The sequence below is a fragment of the Helobdella robusta genome (genome assembly GCF_000326865.2).
Source record: "Helobdella robusta unplaced genomic scaffold HELROscaffold_46, whole genome shotgun sequence".
NCBI lineage: Eukaryota > Metazoa > Annelida > Clitellata > Rhynchobdellida > Glossiphoniidae > Helobdella > Helobdella robusta.
In genome coordinates, this window is record NW_008705138.1 from 27,746 (window position 1) to 43,522 (window position 15,777).

At 34.3% G+C, this 15,777-nt stretch overlaps 1 protein-coding gene across 1 annotated transcript; it reads left to right on the plus strand.

Moving 5' to 3' along the window:
- Window positions 1-3,732: 3,732 nt before the first annotated feature.
- HELRODRAFT_85549 (hypothetical protein) lies at window positions 3,733-15,206 on the plus strand (the record flags this gene model as incomplete). The annotated part of the gene is made up of 2 exons (XM_009026224.1): window positions 3,733-3,826; window positions 15,004-15,206. Coding segments are annotated over 2 exons (297 nt in total), but the record flags the coding sequence as incomplete, so codon positions are not given.
- Window positions 15,207-15,777: the final 571 nt, after the last annotated feature.

Here is a 15,777-nt window from a genome sequence, read left to right on the forward strand (position 1 = left end):
GTCATTTCTTCATACTCCATTAATGACTTCTTGTTATCTCCAAATGCAATTTTTCTCTTGTTTGTAGTCCAATGAATACTACTTATACTGCTATTACTACTACTATTACTACTGTTACTACTACTACTACTACTACTACCACTACCACTGCTACCACCACCACTACTACTACTACTACTACTACTACTACCACCATACTACTACTACTACTACTACTACTACTACTACTACTACTACTACAACTACCACCACTATTACTGCATCCAGTGCTGTTGCTTCAGTTGCTGCTTTAATTTTTCGTCATTTTGATTTCAGCTGCCAATTTGTTGTTTTATCATCATTAATAGCATCATCAACTACATCATAATCATGGTCGTCATGGTCATCGTTATCATCACCATCACCATCATCATCATCATCATCGTCGTCAGAAAATAAATTTTTTTTCATTTTTTGACGATTCGCTGTTTTCAATTTTTTTTTCTCAAAATTTTTCTGGCGAGATTGAAAAAATTTGTTAAAAATATTCCTAAAAACCTTTAATTTAAAAGTATATTTCGAAGTTTTTCACAGAAGAGCTTCTTATTTGTCGTACGTGGATTGTAATGCTAGAAATTAATAGCCGGCTACTGTCCTTCAGAATGGCCATATCGAACATACAAACAAATCTGACAAAAATCTTTCAAACAAACCAATACACAAACAAACACAAACAAACACACACACAAACTCAACTAACAAACATATACTGGAACTCATCGCTCACACAAACACACACATACACACGCAACACAGACACATACATACACACATACACACACACACACACACAGAAACACACACAGACAGATGAATGTTAGTTGGGTTGGGGTGCATTGGGACTGACATGCAGAGATCCCATGGCAATGTTTAGAATGAGATAGAACTTGTAGATAGGATTATTATTGCATATTCATGGCTCCATTTCCATCGACCTTTCTTGCTCGATATCATCATCATCATCGTCGATTACGTCATCATCATCAACATCATCCTCATCGTCGTCATCATCATCATCATCATCATCATCGTCGAAATCATTATTATTGACTTGTTATGATAAAATCATCATCTCAAAGTTCATCATTAATGTTGTTATCACTCACCATCGTCATCATCATTATCACCATCGCCATCAACGTCATCATCGCCATAAACATCATCATCATCCTCATCATCATTATCACCATCATCACTGCCGAAACTGTCAACCAGTGCGCCACCTCATCCATAAACAACTTATTTGCTTACGTCACGGTCGTGAATTGTGACGTCACAGATGCACGTGAATTCTTTGTGACGTAGAAAAAAAAGAAGATTATGAATTGTTTACTTGTGAGGTATGAATGAATAAATGAATTAAAAATTATATATGGAATGGTATATCTATTCGTGAGACACAATTGTGAGCTGATGATTTATCTAAACAAGTTTTGTAATTTTGCTTAATACAATTTTTTATTACTTCAATAAAAAATGTATTAACGACGCACACACGCACACGCACGCACGCACAGACACACACGACACACACACACATACATACACGCACACACACGACACACACACAAACAAACATTATAGTAAATGTGCGTGATTTAAAATGTCACATATCACAGACTTTGATGAGCCAACGTCTCAAATTGTATACTCCCAGTATTTTTTTCATTCATTTGGACGTGGCGATAAAGTAATGGTTAAGGTGTCTGGCACAGTTGTTGCAGTGAATGGATTCAAACGCAAAGTGATTCCCGCCAATCCAATCATCACATACAATGCTTATAATGCGTAGATTAACGCGTGTTTACATGTGAGTGTGTGTGTGTGTGTGCGTGCGTGTGTGTTGCTTATGTGTGTGTGTGTGTTATATAGATACTTTTAAAAAATATTGAGAGAGAGAAAAAGAAAGAGAGAGAGAGAAAGTGATTTTGATATTTTATGGCCATAAATTTGAATTGAATCCAGTCCAAGCAACACCATTGCCATCAGGCGTCTTACACCTTCATCGAAATCACGCCGCTGATTTCAAATTTTTCAACAATTTCAAGATTTCGAAGATTTCAAATCCTTCCACAAGTTAAACGCATGGTGTTTCGTTCCTGGAACGGACGTTTTTACGAAAACCAGTTTGGAATTGTATTTTTTTATAGCAACAAAACGAGTAGCACTGCTTTGATACTAGTACTGATGTCAATGATCTATTCATTACGTCATTGTCAATAGTTGTTCATCTGCTCTTCTTTCCTCTTTCAATCTCTCTTTCTCTCTCTCTCTTTCTCTCCCACTGTGACGTCACATTAATTTTTTGACGTCATCGTAATTTTCGATCGTTCGTCAGGCCATTTTCACTCCAGTAGCATCGTGACGCAGAGCAGGTCAAACGTTCAGACAAACAATTTATGATTGAGGAAGAAGTTTACCTAAGTGACATCACGCCAGGGCCTCAATTGTTTTGTGACGTTAATCAGAAGATAAAAGTTGTTTCGTGACGTCATAAGAAGAGATCGTATGTTCTTAGACATCGTAAAAAGGCATCAATTGCTTTATGACGTCATAACAAAAAAACCGCACATCTCTTTTTTCACGTCACACCGAGAGATCAATCGTTTCGTTACGTCAGTCAATTCACACACAACCTCACAAACACACGCATCACTCGTATACATACAAAAATACACTTACACACACAAGCACGCACACACGCACGAACACACATACACAGACAGACACACACACATATTTTGACATCTGTTTCCACCGACAAGATTGGCGGAGAAATAGTTGGAGATGTTTAGGATTAAGTTCGATCGATCTGTGTTAGTTGGCGGGCAATTTCATGTGTTTCTACGACCGCTTTGTATTATATGTTTGTTTGTTTATATGTTTGTTTATATGTTTGTTTATATGTTTGTTTGTATGTATGTTTGTATGTTTGTTTGTATGTTTGTTTGTATGTTTGTTTGTTTTTATGTTTGTATTTTTGTACGTTTTTATGGTTACCGCTTTGTATGCTTGTTTGTGTCTTTGTATGTTTTTATGAGTGCCCATTTGGTGGGCAATGAGTGTGTTTGTATGTTTGTTTCAGTTATACGTTTGTAGGTTTGTGAAGATTGTATGTTCGTAGGTTTTTGAAGATTGTATGTTTGTGAATGTTGTATGTTTGTAAGTTTGTGTTCTTGCATTTGTTTAGTATTGTATGTTTGTAATTACATTTTTGTAGAGTGTATGTAATTGAATGAATTATTGTGTGGTTAGTTGTATATTCATCTGTTTATTCATCCATCTGTACATTCAAGCATCCATCCATCCATCCATCCATCCATCCATCCATCCATCCATCCATCCATACATACATCCATTCATCCATACATACATACATATGTTCACACACACACACACACACACACACACACACACACACACACATATATCATACATACATATATTCACACAGAAGTACAAGAATCCTATCCAGTTTTAGTCTTTGTACACGGTGAATCATACGAATATGGAACAGGTTGGCTTTTAAATGGATGGATAATAAGAATAATAATAATAACAATAAGAATAATAATATAAATAACAATAATAGTAATGAGAAAAGAATGAGAATTTTTTAATATTTAATAAAGTAAAAACAAATATTAATATAGAGAATAGAGATAGTTCAATTTAGCATTGAAATTTACGACCAATCACGTTGCAGGTAACTTGTATGATGGCAGCCTATTGGCTGCTCACGGCAAGGTCATTGTCATTACCCTCAACTATAGGCTCGGACTTTTGGGTAAGTATTAAGTGATGATGACGATGATGATGAAAATAGTAATGATGATGATGATGATCTGATGATGGTGACGATGATGATGAAAATAGTAATGATGATGATGATGATCTGATGATGGTGACGATGATGATGAAAATAGTAATGATGATGATGATGATCTGATGATGGTGACGATGATGATGAAAATAGTAATGATGATGATGATGATCTGATGATGGTGACGATGATGATGAAAATAGTAATGATGATGATGATGATCTGATGATGGTGACGATGATGATGAAAATAGTAATGATGATGATGATGATCTGATGATGGTGACGATGATGATGAAAATAGTAATGATGATGATGATGATCTGATGATGGTGACGATGATGATGATAATGATGATGATGATGATGATGATGATGATGGTGACGATGATGATGATGATGTAATGATGGTGATGATGATGGTGGTGACGAGAACGACGACGACGACGATGATGATGATGATGTTGAAGATGAAGATGATGACAACGAAAATAAAATGAATACAACGGTGATGATGATGATGATGATGATAACGATAATAATGATGATGATAGCGACGATGATGTTAATTGTGATGATGATGACGATGATAGCGGTAATGTTTGTAATAAAATTAAAAAAATGGCGAACGATGACGACAATGGTGTTAAAGTGTTCAATAAAACCTCATTTTTGATGGGACTCTGTCCTAGATGTCGTTGTTCGTGTTTCTCTGACTGTCTGTCTTGTTGTTGGGAATGTTGTTTTTGTTGTTGATGTTGTTGTTGTTGTTGTTGTTGTCAGTGTTGATGTTGTTGTTGTTGATATTGATGATGCTGTTGTCGTTGATTGTTGTTTTTGTTGTCGTTGTTGATGGTGGTGGTGTAGTTGTAGCAGAGGCAATTTGATGACTGATAGAAATTCTAGAGTTGAATGTTGGCGAGGATAATTTTGATAAATCCACTGGAGACGCCGATGATGAATTTGCTGTTGCAACTGCTGATGAAAAATTTGTAAAGCATGAAAAATTTCAAGTCCGACTTCCCATATTATCGATGATCTGTGTGGAAAATTGACGCTGCAACAAGAGGTGTAAAAAAATTCCATCAATTTTTGTATTCGTTGATTTAATAATAAAATTTGTGTAGCGCTTCTTCCTTAAGAAGAATCTCAGAGGCGCAAGGTGTTCCAACAGTTTCTTGGACGGCTGTCTGTTTATGCCGTTAAATGAATTCATTTCTACAAACAACTTTATTGTCTGTTTTCACTCAACATAAATATTTACTCATTTTTTTATTTTAAAAATTATTAGTATGTTTTACAGTTGAATGCAAATTCATGAACGAGACAAAATTATCCATAGAATAAAAAAAAACTTTTAAAAGATAAATGTACGGAGGCAGTCTATTTTCCTACCTACGCTTATTAATATTGAAAATTTTTATTTAAGAAATAATTGTACAATTAAGAAAAATAATATAAAAATATTAAAAACTGTCAATCAAATCCTAAATTGCGAAGTCATATGAAAAGTTTTGACACAGAACTAATTTCAAGGCGAGTTTGACGACATCGTTGGCAAAATTGACGATGCAAATGTTGTCAAGTTATTAAAATTACAATTTCCCTTGATTTATATTCTTTTTGGCGAATTTATTTGTAAAGTTTTTACTTGGGATGTCTCTATCAATCTCTTTTTCTTCATTGTTGTTGTTATAATTCTGTTGGTCTTATAATGACTTTGTGTTGTTGAAGTTTTTACGGTTGTTGTTGTTGTTGTGTTCATGTTTAACAGATGTGTCATCTATGCAAGACATATAAGCACATGCTCCAAGTCGTAAATACAAGAATCTCTGTATTCTTGTGTGTGCTTGTGTCTGTGTGTTTATGTGCGTCTGTGTATGTGTTTCTATACGCGTGTTTGTATGGATGTCTATGGTATGTATATGTGTGTGTGTATGTTTGTTTGTGTGACTGTATATACGTGTGTCTGTGTATGTTTGCAGGTCTATGTATTTGTATGTCCGCCTGCATTTGTTTTTAAATGTTTGCTTATGAACGTATGTGCATTTGTTTAATTGAAAGAAATGAATTACATAGGTTGTGTGTATTTGTGTTTTGGTTTGTTTGTTCGTCTGTTCGTTAGTCGTATGCACAAACAAATATTTGTTCGTTCGTTTGTTTGTTTGTCGTACGCTGAACAAATATTCATCGTTCACACAGTGTTTTTGTAATTAAGTGTGTGTGTGTGTTTGTGAGTGTGCTAACTTTGATTCGTGAATTGATTTCAAAAAAGTGCGAGTGCAACATGGAAACTTTGCAACAAACCTCGTTGCTGTCGGCTGTTAAATTTATTGATTTAGTACGGTGATGTATGTAAGTATGTATGTGTTTGTGTATGTATGTGTTTGTGTGTGTGTGTATGTAAGTATGTATGTGTGTATGTGAGTCCAAGTAGTTATTTAGAATGTGGAGCAATATTTTATCAGGCACATTGCACATATATACCTCTTTCCGCAACAGCCCATGCATGAACCAGTTATTTAATGGTCGATTAAAAATGTATTCTGTGGAGTGTGTGGGATTTGTATGTTTGTGTGTTTGTTTGAATGTATGTATGTATGTATGTGTGTGTATGTATGTACGTATGTATGTATGGATGTACGTATGTATGTATGTCGGTTTATGTATGTATGTAAGTATGTATGTACGTATGTACGTATGTATGTACGTATGTACGTATGTATGTATGTCGGTGTGTGTGTGTGTATGTGTATGTATGTATGTATGTATGTATGTACGTATATGAAGCTGATTTCCATCTAATTGGTTGTTTTGCACTGGGAAAGAATCCTTATCGCATCTCCACTGCTCTATCTACGTCGTCCAATAATTATTTTATATTGAGTTATTACTACTACTACTTCTTTCATTCTTCCATTCAGTCTATCTTTTGATTACGCTATTTGCGATCTTTGATATCTGTTTCCGTCGATATCATATCATTATTTTATTTTGGCGTTTTAAATCTTTGTTGTCAACATATCATCTTCCTTATTGGTGCATCTTAATCATTATCAAAATTTTTCATTGCGTTACGTATTATATAAATGCAGATATATTTTATCTATGGTTTATTATTGTATCTTTGTTTAACCATTATGTCTTTGTTTTACCGTTGTATCTTTGTTACTTTAATATATTTCTATGCACATTTTGTATCCATGTTTCATTATCACATTTATATTGCATTTTCATATCTATGTTACATTTTCGTTTCGTTGGTTCATCGATATTTTAGGGACTGGATGTAACTTTCTTTTTTTGCCCAGAGTTTATGGGATGTTGATTTTTGTTTAGTTTTCAGATAAGATTTATTTTCTTTGTTTTTTTTAATCTTTGTTAATTTTTCTTTGTTAATTTTATATAGTACTACTTATAAGTAGAAATAATTTATGTATGAATGTTTGAGAAACACAATTAAGATTTAATACATTACAAAAATTAATGATTTTTTTTTCTCGTTATAAAAAATAAAACCTACAAACATTTAAAAAAATATACCGTTGCCTCGTGAACTCTTCTGAAAACGATTTGATACGTTTGTATAGTTTATGTTTACGTTATAGTGACGTCACCGCATTAATTTGTGACGTCAACGAAGTAATTTGTGTCCTTCTGCATCTACAGCCTAACAGTAAGAAAGAATTGTTTTACAAAATGTAATAAATTACAACTTTTAAAATTATTTTTATATTCACTTTGTTGGCTTTTTCCATCTTAATTTTTTTTTAAAATATTGTAGTAATGTTTATTTTTAAGCAGCAGTAATATTGTATCTCTCAAATTTACATTAAAAAATGCCTTGTTTCATGTAATTTTTGTTGCTTTTATTCATTTTAAATTGTTTGATTAGTTAATTTTTTATTTATTTTTTCAAATGTGTCAAAAACAAGAGGGTGCAAATACAAGTGTGAATCTACTGGATTTCACCTGCATTCAAACCCAAACTCTGCGACAGAAGAAGCAGGATACTTAACCACTACACCACACCGTCCTGTTGCTTATTTATTCATAATCCAATTTTCAAGAAATATACCTTGTTTGTTTATACTTATCTAATTCTTCTTTTTCGTGCCTTATCCTCTCAGGATATTGGCGACCATCGACTTCCATAAAACCCGATCTTTAACACTTTGTAGTAGTTGAAATGTGCTGATATTCAAAAAGTAACACAAGCGAGTCCTGGTGTCACTTATCTAATACATGATAACATCTCAAAAAAATATTTTTTTCAATGATTTAATTTTTTTAGTTTAATTTAGTTTGTTTAACTGATCTAAGATCTAATACATTGATAACATTTCAAATTCAAATTAATTTAGTTTGTTTAACTTATCTAAGATCTAATACATTGAAAGCATTTCAAAGAAGTATTTTTTTTCAATGATTTATCTTTTTTTAGTTTAATTTAGTTTGTTTAACTGATTTAAAATCTAATAAATTGATAACATTTTAAAAATGTTTGCCCATTCATTTATCTTTTCATAGAAATATTAAGAAACTTTTTTCAATCTATCACATGCACATACATCATGAAACATGTGGACAAAAATCTGATAAAAGTGGCCGACAATACACGTTAAATGTAATTGAGTTTATTTTTGAAGATTTTTTTCATAGACGCACTGACTCAACCCAAGCGATGTCGTGTTATGTGTGTTGTTATTCTTAGTTGTTTTGCTGTTGTTGTTGAAGTTGATGACATTATTATTATTATTATTATTATTGTTGTTGTTGTTGTTGCTGTTGATGTAATTATCATTACCATTGTTGTTGTTGTTGATGTCAATGTTGTTTTTATTGTTCATTTTAATTATTTATTTAATTATCTTAGCCCATATAAGTGAAAAAAACCCCAAGAATAACATACATTTGATGAAAACTCGACAAAAAAATAACTGAATATGAAAATGTTTTAAGGATATATATTGTAATAATGTTCAGGGAATCACTATTTGCTGGTCTGATTGGACTGCATGCTAAAGAAAACAACCAACGAAAAAAATATATAGCAAGAAGTCTATAGGTTAACATGTAAAAAAATTTTTTTCACTTAAAAATAAGCGGTTACTGAGCTGAAGACTGCAAAAGAAATTGAGGCACAATAGTAGTATAAAGGCCCATTTCATTAAATTTCGTTCGCCTTTTTCCAAATTCTTAATAGTAAAATACTGAAACCATATTTAGCAACGGGGTGAATAAATTTGACTCTTTCTGAAATTGACGTTATAGCTTTTTTTCTTAACATACCTTTCTTAAACATTTTTATTTTGTAAGATATTCTGCGTCCCTTAGATTCTGATTTTTTAAAGAATGAAAAAAGATATCAACAACAGACACGCACGTAAGTAGGTGTTCAATCCATGCCTTACACGCATTGAATGCAAGGCATGGATCTGTTGGGCTGTTGTGGGTCTGTTGGGCTGTTGTGGGTCTGTTGGGCTGTTGTGGATCTGTTGGGCTGTTGTGAGTCTGTTGGGCTGTTGTGGGTCTGTTGGGCTGTTGTGGGTCTGTTGGGCTGTTGTGGATCTGTTGGGCTGTTGTGAGTCTGTTGGGCTGTTGTGGATCTGTTGGGCTGCTGCGAAATAGATGGCTGATGGGGATATTGTACAATGGCCAGGGGCGCAATTGTAAAATGTTTCGCAGGTTATAGTATAATGTTTGTTGTCTAAGCATATGAACATTGCTACTGTAAAATGGATGCAGTGCATATAAAAAACGACAAAAAAATCTTCTTTGAATTTTTTCTCTTTATCTCGGCTGCTTACCGAATGTCTATCATGGCGGGATTTTCTCGCGGCGCTTCAGCAAAAAGAGATTCCCCATCGTTTGATTTTTTTTCTTGTGTGAAAAATAGAAAGTGTATGCAGTGAATTTTAACGGGCTGATAGCATTATGGTCCGAATACCTTAAAAGGTTTGCATAATACCGTCCAATACGTCATAAAGCAGATGTGCTTAACTGGTTTAAAAGTTTAGATAAACAGAAAATTATGCAAATGCCAATATTTAAATTCTCTGCGGAATTATCTGTTGTGAGTGTGGTTTTGGTTGTGCGTTCTCACGAGTGTGTTTCTTTCTCTATTTGTATGTGTGTGTGTGTGTGTGTGTGTGTGTGTGTGTGTGTGTGTGTGAAAACGTAAAAACTAAAACTTTTGGGGACATAAAAAAAGATCAGTATACGGTAAAAAGTGTTATAATGTGACGAAGAAAAAAACCAAACGAATGATATAATTTGCTAATGCTCCTTAGACAGAAACCTGCCGACCATACAAACTGCAAGCACTTTTAAACAATTTTATTGCTTAACTATACAATCACACACAACTCAGTAACTAAACTGACAATCAAAATAATCTTCGTTACTAAATCGTAAATGTTTGATAGTTTAATAGGGTAAATAAATCATGAAAATTATTGGCGAGTTAGCTCAGTCAGTAGTAGAAGTGCCATGTTTTGCGTTGTAATTGCGTGGTTACCTGGTTCGATGGCAGTCCTCAAAGTCTTCAAAGTCCTCAAAGACTATTGTGCGTGTAAGATGAGGCGCGTGCATACAAAATTCGTACGATCGTCGTGCAGTGTGAATGCTACAGCCATTTGAGACACGACGTTCAACTAAATTTACAGAATCATTTATAAGCAAACAGTTCAGCGTGTGTGAGAGTTGCATTCGCCACGAGATGTCATTTAACCATTCATGACACACTCACGCCACGGAAAGGAAAAAAGTGGCTCATATTATGAGCAAAATGCCACAGGGCACTTTATAAATATTAAGATTTCAAGTGCGACACGTGTTTGTTTGCAGGAAGTTTAAACACTCCTCAAACATTTCCACCTCTTCATTTCTACACTTTTAGTAACATTCAAAATGATAGAACAGTATATACAGAATAAAAAGGAAACCTATTTATAAAACTATAAGAGTGTACCTTCACAGTGTACACGTTCGTACTATTGTGTATCCGCCTGGCTGTCTGGCAGTCATGTGACCATAGAGAAAAACTAGAAATTGTGATTCAGCTTGAAGGTGTGCAAGTTTAAATTTTACGTAATCCCTGTGTGTTATGTGTAAAATTATAAAGTTACCATATTTATTGTTGAATTTAGATGGATGAAATGTTGGAAAGATAACAGATTACTTTAAAACATTCAATTCTGAAGTGTGTTGCTTGTATGTACGTTTTGTACACATACACGTGCGTGCATGCATTGCTTGGCGTACAATAAACATTATATAAAACAAAAATTAAATTAAATTAATTAATTAACTGCATGCATATACATGCGAGTTGATATTTCTTCTATGGTGGAGTTCATCCCCTTAGAAACATGCTACCAGACGTGAGATTCTGAGAAAAAATGTTGACGCATACGTTGTTAGAATTCACGTAAGAAACTTCATCCCAGCGTTATACATGCTACCAGCGAAAAGTTAAATGACACGGAAAGAAAATGAAATTAAAACTCCCAAGGACCATCTGTCATATAAGTTCTTAATAATTTAATAAAGAAGAGTGAAGGCATATAGTGGTGATAATAATAACAATAATAACAATAATAATTATAATAACAATAATAATAACAATAATAATATCATGATAAGAATGGATGTGGCTCACATAACATGATAATTTACTTATTATTTTTAAAGAGGCGTCATGTTACGAATTAAATCTCATCAAAAACATTTTTCTAACGATAACTTTGTTAAACTATTTCTTTGTTGAAATAGCAAAAAAGTGGATGAAATAAAAAAATTAGATGAAGTTGGGTGCGAGAATCGAATTAACAAAACTAGGTCGAGTGATGTTTAAAAAAATTATGTTAACGAAAGTTTACGACAAAAGTTTCATGTTACGAATTATATTACAAAGTAAAAAGGTTCAAAAAATTTTATACCTAGCATTGGACACTTAACCAAACAAAAACTTGTGCTCAAATGCTTAATAAAGCTTCATTAACGCATAGTTTTAAACAATTTTACACGATAAAAAATTAATTAAACGTAATAATAAAAAATGTCAAACAATGTGAAGAAAATAGATTGTCTATAAATTAAATACAAAAACATTTTAGACAGGGAAATAAAACAGCTAACAGTGCTTTTTTTTATTTCAGTCAGATAATCTGATTACAGATTTCTACCGTTAGTTGAAAGTCGTCATCTTCATCTCATCTTCTTCAGCGTAGTTTTTTTTCTTCCTAACCTACTGATCATTCTTCCAGGATGGGATTTGCTGCTGCCTCACCATCCCACCTTCCTCTCAGCTTCAACAACAGCCGGCGTAACACAATCAATTGCAGCATTTTGGCAGTCCAGTTTGGCCCATTCACTACATTCATTCTTAAATATAATATTACGTTGAATGTTTATTTATACAATTTTCCGAATGGTGTCTGTTGTAGATCTGCAGTCTCAGTTTCGCTGACACTGTCACCTCTCTCTGTCTTTTCAAAATGAATTTCTTGAATTGCGTTTGAGTGTGTGTCAATGCATCTGCGTGTAATAAAATAATGCATGTGTGTTTCTGTCATCAAACCTCGTAAGTTATTAAATTTATAATACGTTGGAGAGATGGGCAGGGATGGGCAGGTTTTTTTGGGTGTGTGCGGTTCACTCGTTCGATTTCCATCCCTATATTATGTTAAGAAAGAAGGTTAAAGGTCAATCTATTTTACTGCACTTCACGACACATACACAGACAGACAGACACACACACAGACAGACGCACAAAGACACAGCCCATAGACACACATCGCGCGTGAATACTCCGGTAGACTACACATCACAGACATTGAATTTGATAAACTGAGATCCTTTTGCAGTTGAAACAGGTCACTGCGAAACGGAACCCTACACCTCTAACCATCACGCCACTATGCCATTCATTTGTTATTAAGTCTAATAGTTTAATATTTTTCTTTTGAATTGTTGAAACTTAGTTGTTTTAACTCATTATTAACGTTTCTATTAGGTTTTTATTATGCGATTTAATATTATGACGTCATCAAAGTAAATGTTCTCATTTACATTCTCATCTCTTTCTTTCCCGGCTTCGCCCTCGCCCACCTACTTAATGAGCGTAGAACTTTCAATTAAGTACTTGGGAGATTTTATTTACTCCGCAGAACGTCAATAAAAGGAATAAACATGGGACTCTTTATTGCCTGGTGGTACTACTACTATTACTGCTCCTACTACGACTGCTACTACTACTAGTAGTACCACTACTTGCTACTACTACTATTACTTGCTACTACTACTACTACTTGCTACTACTTGCTACTACTTCTACTACTGCTGCTACTACTTGCTACTACTACTATTTTTCCTACTACTACTACTACTGATGTTGTTGATGCTACTACTTTTACTACAACAACTACTACTACTGTAACCACTACTACTACTACTGCTGCTGCTGCTACTACTACTACTACTGATACTACAGTTGGTCCATTTTTAATTGCTGAACTTTGCTAATGTTATTGAAAGGTGAGCCATCAAATATAGTGATGTGGTTGCTGTTGATGATGGTGATGATGATGATAATGAGGATGGTGATGATAATAATGGCGAGGATGATGATGATAATGATGATGCTGATGGAGATGATGATGGTGAGGATGATGATGGTGGTGGTGATGATGATAATGAAAATGGTGATGATGAAAATGGTGAGGATGATGATAATGAGGATGGTGATGATGAGGGGGATGATGGAGATGATGATGGTTATGTTGTTAATTATGATGATGATGATGATGATGATGATGATGATGATGATGATGATGATGATGATGATGATGATGGAGTTGCAGATGCTGGTTTTGTTGACGGTGACGATGGTGTTGTCGATGTTACTAACTACATTAGTGCTATTAAAGAACGTTGTATTACGAGTTGAAACTGTTGTTGTTGTCGTGGTTGTTGTTGTTGTGGTTGTTGGTGTTGTTGTTGTTGTGTTTGTTATAGTAGTAGTTGTTGTTTTTAAAATTTTAAATTCATGACAAATTTAAAAAATCCATTTGTAATCACAAATCAAATTTAATCAAGCGATATCAGGCACAAAAATTAAAACATTTCATGCCGATAAGAATTTTCCTAAAGTTTGCACGTAATTTAAATGTAATTAACACTTAGTTTAATTGGTATTTACATGTAAATTGAATGCAATTTACATTTAAATTACATCGTTATTTCCAGACTGTCGAAGTCGGTCGGAATCGAAATTTTTTCCCGTAGTTGGAATTAAGATTTGGAGTTTTTAAGGGACCGGAGTTGGAAATTTATCCTCCCCGCCCACAATCCAGTCATTTCCACGCAATTTGAATTCAATTCACTCATTTAGTCAGTATACTCTGTGATAAATTTCATACATCAGCTAAATCGTTAGCTCGTTTAAAGTCATCTCCGATAAGAAGTAGACACTGATTTCTTTAAGAAATAATTCTGTGTACATAACCCTATTAAATTTGTTACCAATCAGCGTTTAGGGCTATCTGGAATGGGTGTTGTCCGGTTGATCGTTCTAACAAAAAAGTAAGTTAAAAAAACATTAATCACAATCGAGAAGAACAGCATCAATACGTCCATTTTAATGCAAATCTCATTAATACCGTCGTAAATAATTTACGGTCGTCATCACCTGCATCATCATCATTATCCCTGTTATTACTATTATCATCAGCACCTTCACCGTCATCATCGTAGAAATAATAAAAATTTGGTCACCGAGTTAGCTCAGTCGGTAGAAGCGCCGTGTCTCGCACTGTAATTACGCGATGGCATGGTTCGAAAGCTCTCTGTCCGAAACTCAAAAGACCTTCCATTATGAGAGTAGGATGCAGTGTTTGTGCGTGTGTGGTGTGCACGGTGTATGCACGCACAGCCTTTGTGGCACGGAAGGTTTTATTATACGTATCGAGTAACATGTAAGCAGCTTTGCCTTTGACAGAGCTGTATCGTAAAGAATATAAACAAACAAACAAACTAGTGAACAAATAAACAAACAAACAAACAGACAAACCAACAAACATATAAAGAGACAAACAAACAAATAAATAAATAAAAATGAATGACTAAATTTGCCACTCAGGGTTTTTTAGCACGATGGACAGTCACTCGCCCGGCAACTTGGCCCTTCACGACCTGACGGCAGCCCTCCTCTGGCTGCACCACAACATCCGGAACTTCAGGGGCGACCGCAACATGGTGACTTTGATGGGGCACGGGTACGGAGCCTCCCTGGTGCACTTGCTGATGATTTCCACCGTGAATATGGGTGGGTGGAATGACTGAGTAGATGAGGAATGAGTGAATGAACGGATGATAGAATGGATGGATGGATGAATGAATGACTACCAGACTGACTGACTGACTGACTGAATGAATGAATGAATGAATGAATGAATGAATGAATGAGTGAATGAGTGAGTGAGTGAGTGAGTGAGTGAGTGAGTGAGTGAGTGAGTGAGTGAGTGAGTGAGTGAGTGAGTGATGATGATGGGTTTTTTGAACTTTCGAATTCCCTAATAATAATTTTGTGGCATCATTCCAGCTACAATCGATAGTTTTAACAATGACAAATTTCGCTGATTTATTTAACACAATACAATTGCCGTGAAAATAAGCAGTTAAGTTGTCTACAGAGACGAAATACGAATAATAATGAGAATAAGTATAGGCCGACGTGTTGCCACAAACAAAAATCTAAAACATTCAAAACAATTATGATAATAATTTAGTAACTGGCAACTTAAACAAAGTCCCATGCCGAAAACCTAAAGAAAAATAATGAGACAAAGTTATTAAAGTTCGATGAATAATTATATAAGAAGGCAACGAGGAATAAAATGAATAATATTAAGAG